At 42.5% G+C, this 12532-nt stretch overlaps 1 protein-coding gene across 7 annotated transcripts in view; it reads right to left on the reverse strand.

Annotated features, from left to right (window-relative positions):
* DNAH9 (dynein axonemal heavy chain 9) overlaps positions 1-12532 on the reverse strand; it is a 367598-nt gene that overhangs the window by 126537 nt on the left and 228529 nt on the right. For 6 of the 7 annotated variants that reach the window (XM_017531396.2, XM_017531398.2, XM_037739576.1 and 3 more), the window contains 3 exons: positions 11014-11156; positions 10482-10643; positions 10056-10289 (listed from right to left, as the gene is read on the reverse strand). In XM_017531396.2, the coding sequence (XP_017386885.1) occupies positions 10056-10289; positions 10482-10643; positions 11014-11156 (539 nt within the window). The remainder of the gene's footprint in view (positions 1-10055; positions 10290-10481; positions 10644-11013; positions 11157-12532) is intronic. The other variant, XM_017531397.2, reaches the window with a different exon arrangement.

Genomic DNA, 12532 nt, shown 5'->3' on the forward strand with positions numbered 1-12532 from the left:
TTGTGGTGGTTTTGTTTTGGTGATTGCAGATACGGCTTATGACCTCAGGCCCAAGGTAAATAACCACCAGCACTGTGTAGGAGTTTTGCAGCTTTTAAGCCATGACATGGTGTGATGGGAAGGTCCCATCAGTTAGAACTAGGGCTCCCCCAACCAAGCTTCAGAGGAGATATAACTCAGGTTCACTGTATGGTTCTTCTGCAATAGAATGGGAAGTTGAAATGGTTACTTTAAATCTTTCTCTTCTCCCTTACTGAAAACACATCCCAGCTATACTCTGGAGGTGTCCTTATTTAGACACACCCACTCTTGGATGGGAAGGTTAAGAGGGAGCATGCCATAAACAAAAAAGAGACCCTTTTCTGCAGCCCTGCTGGTCCCCTGAATCGGTATCATGGTGGTAAATGGTGCTGACTGAGTAGGGTGACAATGCAGTGGCGGTGGGTGGACCTCCCTTCTTCAAGAACCAGGCTCATGATGCTAAAGGGAGCAGTCAGGCTTCCCATGATGTTTCTGCAGAGCACTAGTCAGCTTGGGCATAAAACTGAGAAGGAACTAGAAGAACTGAAAAGGAGTGTTTTCTCTGCATTGCCTATGGGGGTGAACTTTCTTTCCTCTGGCAGCTCTAGGATTTGGGGAAAGATGGGATAGCATCACCGGCTGCCAGAGAAGGAGAAAAAGCCCAGGGCAATCAGCAGCAGTAAATTCTCCAATGAGGGCTGGAGACTGTTATTCCTCCAAACCTCATGTTGAAATCTGATCCCCTATGTTGGAGGTGGGGACAAGTAGAATATATTTGGGTAAGCGGGGTGGATTTGTCATAAAGAGATGAATGCCCTTCCTGTGAGGGTGGGTGAGTGAGTTCTCACTTTATTAGTTCCCTTGAGAGCTGGTTATTTTAAAAAGCCTGGCGTCTCCCTCCCCTCTCTCTCTTGCCGTGTGATATCTGCACATACCACCTCCACTTTTCCTTCCACCATGAAAAGGAGCTTGAGGCCTTCATCAGATGCAGATGTTGGTGCCATGCTTTGTGTACAGCCTGCAGAACCATGAGCCAAATAAACCTCTTTTCTTTAAAAACTGCCCAGCCTAAGGTATTCCTTTATAGCATCATAAACTGGACTAAAACAGAAGCGTAGAGACATTTTCTTGCTTTCTCTGTGTTCATGTAGTCATCCAGCACTTTCTGATATGAGTTTGAATTTCAAAGAAGCTTTCCTTTTAGATACGGATATGTCCTATCTATGCCTGTAAGGTTTGCCTGCCTAACAAATGTTCACCTTTATTCTGGTAACACAGTCTAATTTTCCTTTGGAGAACTCCCCCTTCTAAATCCTTATAGCTTGGGTGGAGCTTATTCTGGCTGTCATTTGATCCTGACTTGACCAATGAGAGGGAGAGTCTTCAACTATGGGAAAATCAAGATGTAAAAAATCTTACGCAGGTCTCTAGCTCCAGCCCTGTTCAAATTAAGCTCTATCTCTGACTTTTAAGTTACACAAACCGATTCTTTTTTTTTTTTTTTTTTTTTTTGAGATAATGAGTCTCACTCTATTGCCAGGCTGGAGTTCAGTGGCGTGATCTTGGCTCACTGTAACCTCTGCCTTCCGGGACGAACCAATTCGTTTATTTTGTTTTGTCGTTTTTCCTAAATCAACTTCAGTTGGATTTTCATTGGTTGCCATCAAAAAGGTCTTGATAACTACATCATGTAAACTCAAGATTTTCTCTTTCCTCTCTCTACCTTCCTTCCCATCCCTTCCCATCTTCCCTTACTTTCTTTCATTTTTAGATTTTTCTCACTAAATGAATTTGAGTTAGAACTTTTCACTTATAATCAAAAGAATTCTAAACATATCATCATGAATTATTAAACTGTCAACTTCAGGTAAGTTTGATGACCTGAGACTATTTGAAAACCCCAAGAGAAATTGAATTTAAGATTCCAGATTGACAGATTGTGGATTAAGTCCTATATGCAGGCAACTGGCAACGGCCTTTAGGTATTTTATAAACATTTCTTCAATCCAACAACCCTCTCTTTCCTCATGACCTGAGTTAGATGTAGGATCTGAGAGGACAGTGGCCTCTGAGCAGTGCCAGTGAGGGACAAGTGAATCCTAAGTCACGAAAGGGGAACCTGACAATACTAAGAGAAAGGATGCAATGACACCAGCTGTGAGGCTTCAGTTGACACTGACGCAAAAATAGAAGATGCCACCCAAAGATCCAGTAGGACCAGCACTTGTCACCAGAGCCAATGAGAACTGGAGGAGTCCACCAGGACAGGATGTTTCATCACAAGCTGCCTTTGGAAACCCAAGCTCATCACAGAGAGAAGGAGGAGGGAAAGGCCCTTCGGAGGGAAAAGGCCTGTGGGACTTTTCACTCTGAACTGACTGCCCTCAAAGGCTAAGCTTTTAACTTGATGTGACTAAGTCGCAATGCAGTGCAAGATTAATATTAAGAGCTTTCTACTCTTAAATGAATAAGATGGATCCAGAGCTATGTTGAATTCAGCTATAGAAAAAATAAAGCTACATTTATGATCAGCTCTAAGAATGAAATTATAAGTCTGAAGTTTATGAACTTTGACCAGGCATAGTGGCTTATGCCTATAATCCAGGTACTTTGGGAGGCCCAGGCAGGAGGATCACCTGAGGCTAGGAGTTTGGGACCAGCCTGGCCAACATGGCAAGACCCCATCTCTACTAAAAACACAAAAATTAGCTGGGTGTGGTGGCATGGGCCTGTAGTCCTAGCTACTTTGGAAGATAAGGCATGAGAATTGTTTGAACATGGGAGGCAGAGGTTGCAGTGAGCTGAGATCAGGCCATTGCACTCCATCCTGGGCAACAGAGCAAGACTCTGTCTCAAATATAAATAAATAAATAAGAAAATAAATAAGTTTATTGACTTTATCATATAATTGTTAATTTTGTCACTATTGCAATTATCATTACTACTTCTAACATAATTATCATTGCTAAATAGATCTGTATTCTCTCTGAGCTAAGGCTCTAACATTCATTTAGCCTACTCCCACCAGATTATGAGCATTAAAACCTCTCATAATCAAGTAGTAGGATGCCAATACAAAATAACTCAAGTCCTTAGCCTTATACCAATATTTTAGTGGTATACTTCGGTCTTTTTATACCAAAAAAAGCAACTGCAGATTAAAAGTTTATTATAGAGTTAGGAACCATATATACCATTTTTTTTTAACAGAAGAAGAATTGCTATAACCATCACTAAGTGTTTATGGAATGAATACCATGTGCACAATATTGCCAAGAGTTATCCTCTACCCCCACTCTGAGCAGGTGATGTTGGGACTGTTCAGTGTTTATTTGCCTCTCCACCCATCATCTATTCACCTATCCATTTATTCACCCATTTGTAGAGTGCTTGCTATGTGTCAGTTCCTGATGATCAAAGATAAATGAATCCTGATCTCTGCCCTTGAAGGACTAACAGCAGTATAGCTTGATATATGCAGGATGAGAAACATAATTCAAGGAGGGAACCAGAGAGAAGGGAATGCCGAACTGCTCAGAGTTTAGAAAGGGCTTCTGGAGCAGGGGATGCAAAATGTTCAGGTCTTGGAAGTGATGACAAGGTGGGGGGCACACATAAAGATCAGAGATGTGAACTAGTCATAGAGTTTTGGGGGCACTGCAAGAGTACTGTTAGACTGTAGGGTACAGTGTGGTAGAACTGATGAAGAAGATGGAGAAATAGGCAAGGGTGGTGCTGGTCTAGGGTGATACCAGCATACAGTCTGGGAAACTAAACAGAACATTATTCATTCAGTAATTTATTCATTCAACAAATATTTAATGAGTTCCCACTCTGTTCAGGCACTGCCTTTTCTTCTCTTGTTGCTTAGGCTGGAGTGCAGTGGCACAATCTTGGCTCACTGTAACCTCTGCCTCCCAGGTTTAAGCGATTCTCCTGCCTCAGCCTCCTGAGTATATATAGGCAAGTATATATATATATACACACACACACACACACATATATATACTTGCTGGGTATATATATATATATATATATATATATACACACACACACACACACACACACACACATATATACACACACACACACACATATAAATATATACACGTTCACAATATATATATATATATATATATATATATACACACACACAGACACACACACACATATATATACACACACACACACACGTGCATGTACACACACACACACACACACACACATATATACACATATAGATACACATAAACACATATACATACCCTGAGCTGGGATTATAGGTGCCTGCCACCACACCCAGCTAATTTTTGTATTTTTAGTAGAGATGAGGTTTCACCATGTTGGCCAGGCTGGTCTGGAACTCCTGACCTCAGGTGATCCACCCGCCTTGGCCTCCCAAAGTGTTGGGATTCCAGGCGTGAGCCACCGTGCCTGGCCTGGGCACTGTTTTAGGCACTTGGGATACATCAGTGGACAAAACTAACAAGAGTCCCTGCTCTTATAGACCTTGTATGCAACAGCTGGAGATAGAGAACAGACAATAAATGTAACAAATAAGTAAACTACAAGATATGCTAGCTGGGGGTAAGTGCTATAGGAAAATAGTAAAAAAGAGCAGAATCAGGGAACAAGAAGTGGTGAGGGGTTGTGCTTTAAAATGGAATCATCAGGGTAGGAGTCACTGAGAAGATGGTATTTGAGCAAAGAACTCAGCCATGAGGGTATTAGAGGGAAGACATTGCAGGCAGAGGCAATAGCGGATGCAAAGACCTGGCATGTCTGCGGAGTGATGAGGTATCCTTGCTGGAGAGGGATGTCACAGGCTGGGGTAGGCAGACTGGGGAGGAGCCATGGAGGCCACTGGGATAAGAGCAATGGGGCACAGGTTTTGAGCAGAAGAGTGATATGGTCTGATTTACGTTCTTTTCTTGTCTTTTCTTTTTGAGATGGAGTCTCATTCTGTCACCCAGGCTGGAGTGCAATGGCATGGTCTCAGTTCACTACAATCTTCACCTCCTGGTTCAAGCCTCCTGAGTAGCTGGGATTACAGGTGCATGTCACCACGTCTGGGTTATGTTTATATTTTTGTGGAGACAAGGTTTCACCATATTGTCCAGACTGGTCTTGAACTCCTGGCCTTAGGTGATTCGCCTGCCTCAGACTCCCAAAGTGCTGGGATTACAGGTGTGAGCCACTGCGCCTGGCCTCTGATTTACGTTCTAAGTTGGCCACTCTGGCTGCTCAGCTGAGAACAGACTACAAAGGGGCAAGAGTAGAAGCGGATAAACTAGTTAAAAGGGTCCTGTGGCTCTGAAGGTAAATGATACCCGTGACTCAGCAGTAGTGCATTGAAGGGGGTGAGATGTAGTGGGATTCTGGGGATATTCTGAAGTCAGGGCCAGTAGTGATGTTCTGATGGTTTGGGTGACAGTGTGAGAGTAAGAGGCGAGTAAGAAGAACTAAGGATGATCCCAAGGACTCTCACCTGCATGGGCAATATAGTTTGAATACACGTTCCTGAGAAATTTCATGTCAAAATGTAAAATGTTGGAGGTGGGGCCTGGTGGGAGGTGAGTGGAACACAGGGGCATATTTCTCATGATAGTTTAGCACCATCCCCTTGGTACTGTCCTTGTGATAGTGAGTGAGTTCTTGTGAGGTGTGGTCATTTAAAAGTGTGTGGCACCTCCTCCCCAACTCTTGCTTTTACTCTCATTCTCACCATGTGAGATGCTTGGTCCCCCTTCGCCTTCCTCCATCAGTAAAAGCTCCCTGAGGCTTTCCCAGAAGCTGAGCAGATGCCAGTGCCATGCGTCCTGTATAGCCCACAGAACTGTGAGCCAATTAAACCTCTTTTCTTTATATATTACCTAGCCTCAGGTATTTTATAGCAATGCCAGAATGGCCTAACATAATAGATGATGCGAGAGGCAGTGGATGAGTCTGGATTGTTGAAATCATCCAGGTAGGAAGTGTCTAAATAAAGATGTTGAAAGTAGGGATCTGGCCAGGCGTGGTGGCTCACACTTGTAATCCCAGCACTTTGGGAGACTGGGGTGGATGGATCATGAGGTCAAGAGATTGAGACCACCATGGCCAACATGGTGAAATTCTGTCTCTATTAAAAATACAAAAAGTACCTGGCCATGATGGCACATGCCTGTAGTCCCAGCTACTTGAACCTGGGAGGCAGAGGTTGTAGTGAGCTGAGATTGCGCCACTGTACTCCAGCCTAGGCGACAGAGAAAAAAAAATGAAAAAGAAAAAGAAAAAAAGTAGGGACTCAACAAGAGGACAGAATTGAGAGATATTAGAAAACATATAGAACTTACTAAATTTTTGTTTTATTTTATATTTAAATATATATAAATATTTCATTACAGTTTAGATTCTGGGGTACATGTGAAGAACATACAGGATTGTTGCAAGGGTACCTACATGGCCATGTGGTTTGCTGCCTCCATCCCGTCACCTATATCTGGCATTTCTCCCCATGTTATCCCTCCCCAACTCCCTACCCCTCACTGTCCTTCCCCCTAGTCCCCCGCCACAGACCCTAGTGTGTGATGCTCCCCTCCCTGTGTCCATGTGTTCTCATTGTTCAACAGAACTTACTAAATTTCAAATGTGGGAACTGAGGAAAGTGAAGAGTCTAAAATTACTTCCCAGTTTCTGGCCTAGGGAACTGGATAGATAGAAGCATCATTCATTGAAGTAGAGAATATGAAATAAGAAGGTCATTTTTGGTGGTCTCAGATACTGAATCTGATGCCAATGAGGCAGGCAGTTAGCAGGGAATGAGCATGATTACTTGCAGATGGCTAAAAGCAATGCAGACAAGGCCAAACAGGTTAGCACTAAGACCCACCACCTAGTAGAGAGGAACTGTTACAACAGGCTTAACAACACAAACAGATTGCAGACATCCTGCTTTAGGCACAGATAGGAATGTAACAAAGAAGAGACCGGCTGAAACTGGTTAAATCCAAGGTGGCCAAAAACCTGACCAGCTGTCAATCCTTGGCTTCATTATACCCCTATTACCATAAAATTTGCATGGGGAAACCTCCCCCTCCCGTCACAGAACTGACACCATGATAGTTCCAGATTAATCATATTTAGTCAAGAAAAGTGCTGATTCTGGGAACTGCCTGCCTATTTCCCAGAAAACCTCTCCCCTTATTATATAGAATATTTTGTGCCTTCATTATGCTTATCCATATAGTACGTGAGCCCTGCCCATGCTGGGCGTGGCTTATTCTTTTTAGCATTGCCTCCATTCCTCTCTTGAGTGTGTGCATAAAGCTTCTGTACTATCACTTTGGTCTTGCTTTCAAATTCTTTTGTGTGGCAAAGACAAGAACCTGTACTGGCTCCGGGCAAGACCAGGACTTAAGAGGATTCTCCACTATGTGCAGCTAGAGCTTGAGTCACCTAATGGGATAGCCAGGCGTCTCCTTGTTAAATAGAGATCACCTAAAACAGTAACACAGAAATTTGCTTTCTACAGTGTCTGCTCAAAGACCCAGGCTCTATACAAAATAGAATACTGGGTTCTGCTCCGCAAGAGGATCGGAGTATTTTTCCTATCCCTTACTCACTGGCAACCATTCTTCACACAGATGGGCCAGCAACTCCCAGAGGATAAATAGGAGGGAGAACAGCACTGGTGGAGAATGTTGTAAGGGCATGGCAGGTAGGAGGGGAGGAAGGATAATGGGGAGGTGGAAGATGTTTTTAAAAATCTGGTAGTACAGCCTTCTGAGATTGTATCCTATGCTGTTTGCTACAGATTCAGAGACCGAAACAAAGTGATCAGGAGAAAAGATACCTTTCTACAGCAAAGGTAAACTCCTAGGGCCTAGACTGGGATCTGTATAGCTTACCCTGACCTGAACTGGAATCCTAGGAAGGGGTTTTTGTCATCACACAAAGGGAAGGATGGGGTGTCACAGATAATTTGCACATGCCATTTGTTGGCAAACATTGAGTTTGAATTGATCTCATGTTGCCTGAAGGTAAATAAAGAAAAAAAGGTCTTATATAAAACTACAGAGCAAAGAATGGAATGGCATTGAGAAGAAGGAGAAGGAGAAGAGGGAGAAGAAGAAGAGGAAGGAGGAAGAGGAGGAGGAAGAGAAAGAAGTGTGGAGGAGGAGGAGAGGAAGAGGAGGAGAATAGGAAGAAGAGGAGAAGGAGGAAGAAGAAGAATAGGAGGAGAAGAAGGAGGAACAGAAGGAGGAGGAGGAGGAGGAGGAGGCAGAAAGTTCTGAAAAAGATCTATTACTGGACCTAGAAAAAACACGGAAGAACCTATTCGGCATTATCAATTATCAATAGGATGGTTTCTATGAAACTGTAGCAGAAAAACAGGCTGAAGTAAAAAAAGCAATAGGATGCATTGAAAAAAGAAAAGGATAAAATATGAAAGGGTTGTTAGGAAATTAAAAATTCAATGGCATAATTAAAGTCTTCATTGCAAGCCTAAGAAGCAGAAGCAATATTACACACTATTAAATTAGTATTGGTGAGGATAAACTTGAAAAGCTCTCCCACAATTTAAAGAAAAAAGTCAACAGGATGAAAACAACACATGAGAACATAATAGATACAGGGCACTGGGACCCCATCCAACTGACTATTGCTCCCAGAGGAGAGACCAGATCTGACGAATGAAACCATGTAACACAAGGAACATTTCCTGAGCAGAAGAAAGACTGTGTGTACAGATTGTGAGGGCTCACTGCATCCCACTAAATGAACTTAAATCCTTTAGGTACACTTAATAATTCTGAATCAAGAAACTGAAGTGGGGCAAACAAGCCAAAAGGAGAAAGTTCAATAGAACAATTCCAAAGGCAAAATGAAAGGCTCAGATAACTACAGAAAAATGTGATGTCCAAGAATTAGGTGGATCCCGATTTTAGTTTAATTGTGCAAATTCATGAAATTTCATCACCTTAATGAGAAGTTGGCTCTGTTGCTGGGGAAGATAAAATAGAAAGGGGTCATCAAGGAGGAAGTATTTGATGGGCGTGAGCAGAGGCGAAGCAGGTGCAAGAGTTGGCCCCAACTCCCAAGGGAAGATGAACAAATTGACTGAAATGAACTTGTTCCATTTGGAGGAGTAAACAGCAAAAAACAACAAGGACAGGATGACAGGGGCCTTCTTTCAATGGCCAACTACTTAGATAGAGACAGGCAACTACTTAGAGATGCATGAAATGAGACAGGATTTTTTGAAAAACTAAGGTTCCAATGGCTCTTTGACAAATGATAGAGTAAGACAAACAAAATTAGCAGAACCGTGCAGCCATTTCCCATTTCCTTTCACCATTGATTGCTTTTGGTTTTGAGGATGGAAGGGGAGTGAACTGGAAAGGAAAAGGAAGAAACTACAAAGAGGGGCTGGGCACAGTGGCTCACGCCTGTCATCCCAGCACTTTGGGAGGTCGAGGAGGTCAGGGGTTCGAGACCAGCCTGTCCAACATGATAAAACCCTGTCTCTACTAAAAATATAAAAATTAACTGGGTGTGGTGGTGGGCACCTGTAATCCCACCTACTCAGGAGGCTGAGGCAGGAGAATCGCTTGAACCCGGGAGGCAGAGGTTGCAGTGAGGTGAGACTGCCCTATTGCACTCCAGCCTGGTTGACAGAGCAAGACTCTGTCTCAAAAAAAAAGGGGAAGAGGGAAGAGGTGCTTCAGGGGGTTCCAGTATCAATGAGAGGGGGTAGATCAGACCTAAGTGGGGCATATGTCCTGCTGCTGGGGAACTCAGCTTGAACTTTTGGTACTGTTTCTGATGGTGAGGATACTGTTACTATGGACAAAGATAAACTTGAGAAGCTCTCCTACAATGTAGAGAAAAAAGCCAAAGAGATGAAAGCAAAAAATGAAAACGTAATAGATACTATAACATGGGAGTCCCTGGAAAACAATAAATATTTTTCAGATCTTGACTGTGATCCCTCCAGTTCACAAGGCTGCTTCTGCCCCCTCCAAGTCCCCTGCCAAGTCCCCATTGCTCACCTGGGTGGAGGTGCTATGCAGCTTCAGGAGCCCATTCTCCAGCCGCTCTGTCTTGCACTTGAGCTCTTTTCTGTGCCTATGCAACAAGCTCTGGTAGAGTCTGATGAACTCCAGAAAGGACTTGGGAGTTGTGTAGTTGTAGCGCTGCTCATTGCTCAGATAAGACTGGGATGTCTGGTTGACACTTGTGTGCACAAAGGCCATGAACTTGCTAATTGACTGCTTTACTGTGGGCTAAAACCACAGAGCAAGAAATAAAAAGATTATCTCGTGCTGAAGATTGGAGGCAACTGCTCACTCCCCACCCATTCCTCCACCATGTGGAAACTTATGCTCCAAGCTTGATAGTTAACTCTGACATCTGGACATGGAATTTGTACTCCCAGCTGAGAAGGACCTTTGGGAGAGTCTCCTTTTCCCTCTCACCTCGATGCCCTCTGTGTTCTGCAAGAAGCGGAGGCTGACAGACTCCAATGCCTGCTGAGGCCATTCGTGGAACCAGTCAATGACTGTGCAGTTCACAATGGCTGGGAATTTCCTGCTGCGGACTCTTAGCTTGTTCCCCACAGGGGAGAAACAGAGAGTCACCTGAGAAGTCAGAAGGGTGGGGAAAACCAGGAAGGCATCAGAAAAATACAGAGAGGCAGATACAGCCTTGGGTTCTCTAGCTCTCATAAGATCGGGAAGCACATCCAACAGAGACAAAATTCTGTAAATGCTAGCCGGCTTCAATAGCCAAGAGATCATAAATGCTAGGACTGCATGGTCCACAAGGGATGCTGTTGCCCTTAAAACAGATGAGAAGAGCGTCTTTGCAACTGTGCTCAGGTTAAGAAGGATGCTGCACACTCACCATCCACTCAAGACAATCAGCAGGGACAGTTGTGCCTGAAGTATCAATGCACACTCCCATGAATTATCTCTGGTCTCTGCCTGCCCATCAGTAAATGCTCTTTACCTTCAGCTGTTGCCGGACGCGATCTATAAAGAACTTCCAACAGTTCTCTCTGTTGTCAACCAGACCCTGGCTCTTGACTTCATTCCTCACATTGCTTATGATGTTTTCAACTTCATCATCAGAGTAGAGATCTGGGATCTCTCCTGGGAAAAAAAATGGAGCACAGATAGGGCAGCCTTGGCATCTCGCTAAATGATGCAATCAGACATGGTAGGTTATCCTTCCTTGGGACACAGGTCAATGGTTTTCAGGCCATATTCCAGCTCCCTTGCTGGTGAAACTGGACAGACACCATGTCTACTCCAAAACCAGGGCAGAAGAAAGAGTATGTTAGTGACTAGAACAGAGTGTAGGGTACCCTCTTGTCCTGGGGTAGACAGTTGATAGCACAAAAGCCTTCAACTATCTTTTCTTGTTTTGCTCAAAGCATTTGGGTCCTAACTACTGTATGTTTTGCTCCTTTTGAATTGTGCCCCCCTAGAAGCTTAATATTTAGCAAAAAACATAGCTAATAGGGTCAAAAACAGCTATAAGACCCCCGGTGAAAAGGGTCATAACAAACATAACGATAGGTCCATATATTTAACAAGAGCAAGCTATCACTGTTTATGAGGAAAAAGGGGAAGAAGCAGAATAGCTTCATGGAATTTAGTACATGATGAGCATGATGCCTTAAATCAATGGGGAGAAGATGAACTATTCAATATATGGTACCGCATTAGGAAAACTGGGATCTGAAAAAAATTATGCTTAGGTCTTGATCTTATACAGTATACTCGGGTAAATGCCAATGGGATTGATGATTTAACTATTAAAAAAGGCAGAAAAATGACAGAAAAAAATAGGAGAAATAATCTCTGAGTGGGGAAGGATTTTTATAACTCTAACTGAATCAACCTATGTTAAAAGAAACATGAATCTCATGCATGCATAAAAATTGATAAATCTGACTGCATAAAAATAAAAGTATTTCATAATGAAAATATAGGCAAAGCATAGCAATGACTGCAAAACACAAATAACAAATTAAGAAAATATGTTAACTCAGATTAAAGTGGCTAATCTTAATATGCAAAGAAATTCTCTACAAATAAAGAAAAAATCAATAATTCAATAGATGGGGTGAAGGATATGAAAGGAAAGTTCATGGTGAAGGAGATAAAAATTTCTGTTGAATATGTAGATGCTTCACCTCACTTATAATAACAGAACTGTGTATCAAAACTATGCTTAGTTACTTTTTGTTTGTACAAATGAGGTTAACAAACATGGACAATCAATGTCACTCATAATAAAAATGTATATTAAAACTACACCTTATTATCATTTTTTTTTTTACCAGATTGGCGAAAATCTGAAAGTTAGATGAAAACACTGTATTAATGAGGCAAAATGTGAAAGTAAAATTATATGCTCATTCTTCCTGATGAATAACAATTAAAAAGTCCCAATTAAATATGTATAAATTAGTATATGATGACCAAGTGTAAACCCTATCTTGGAAATGCAAGGATAAATA

The sequence above is a fragment of the Cebus imitator genome, unplaced genomic scaffold (genome assembly GCF_001604975.1).
Source record: "Cebus imitator isolate Cc_AM_T3 unplaced genomic scaffold, Cebus_imitator-1.0 Scaffold72, whole genome shotgun sequence".
Lineage (NCBI taxonomy): Eukaryota > Metazoa > Chordata > Mammalia > Primates > Cebidae > Cebus > Cebus imitator.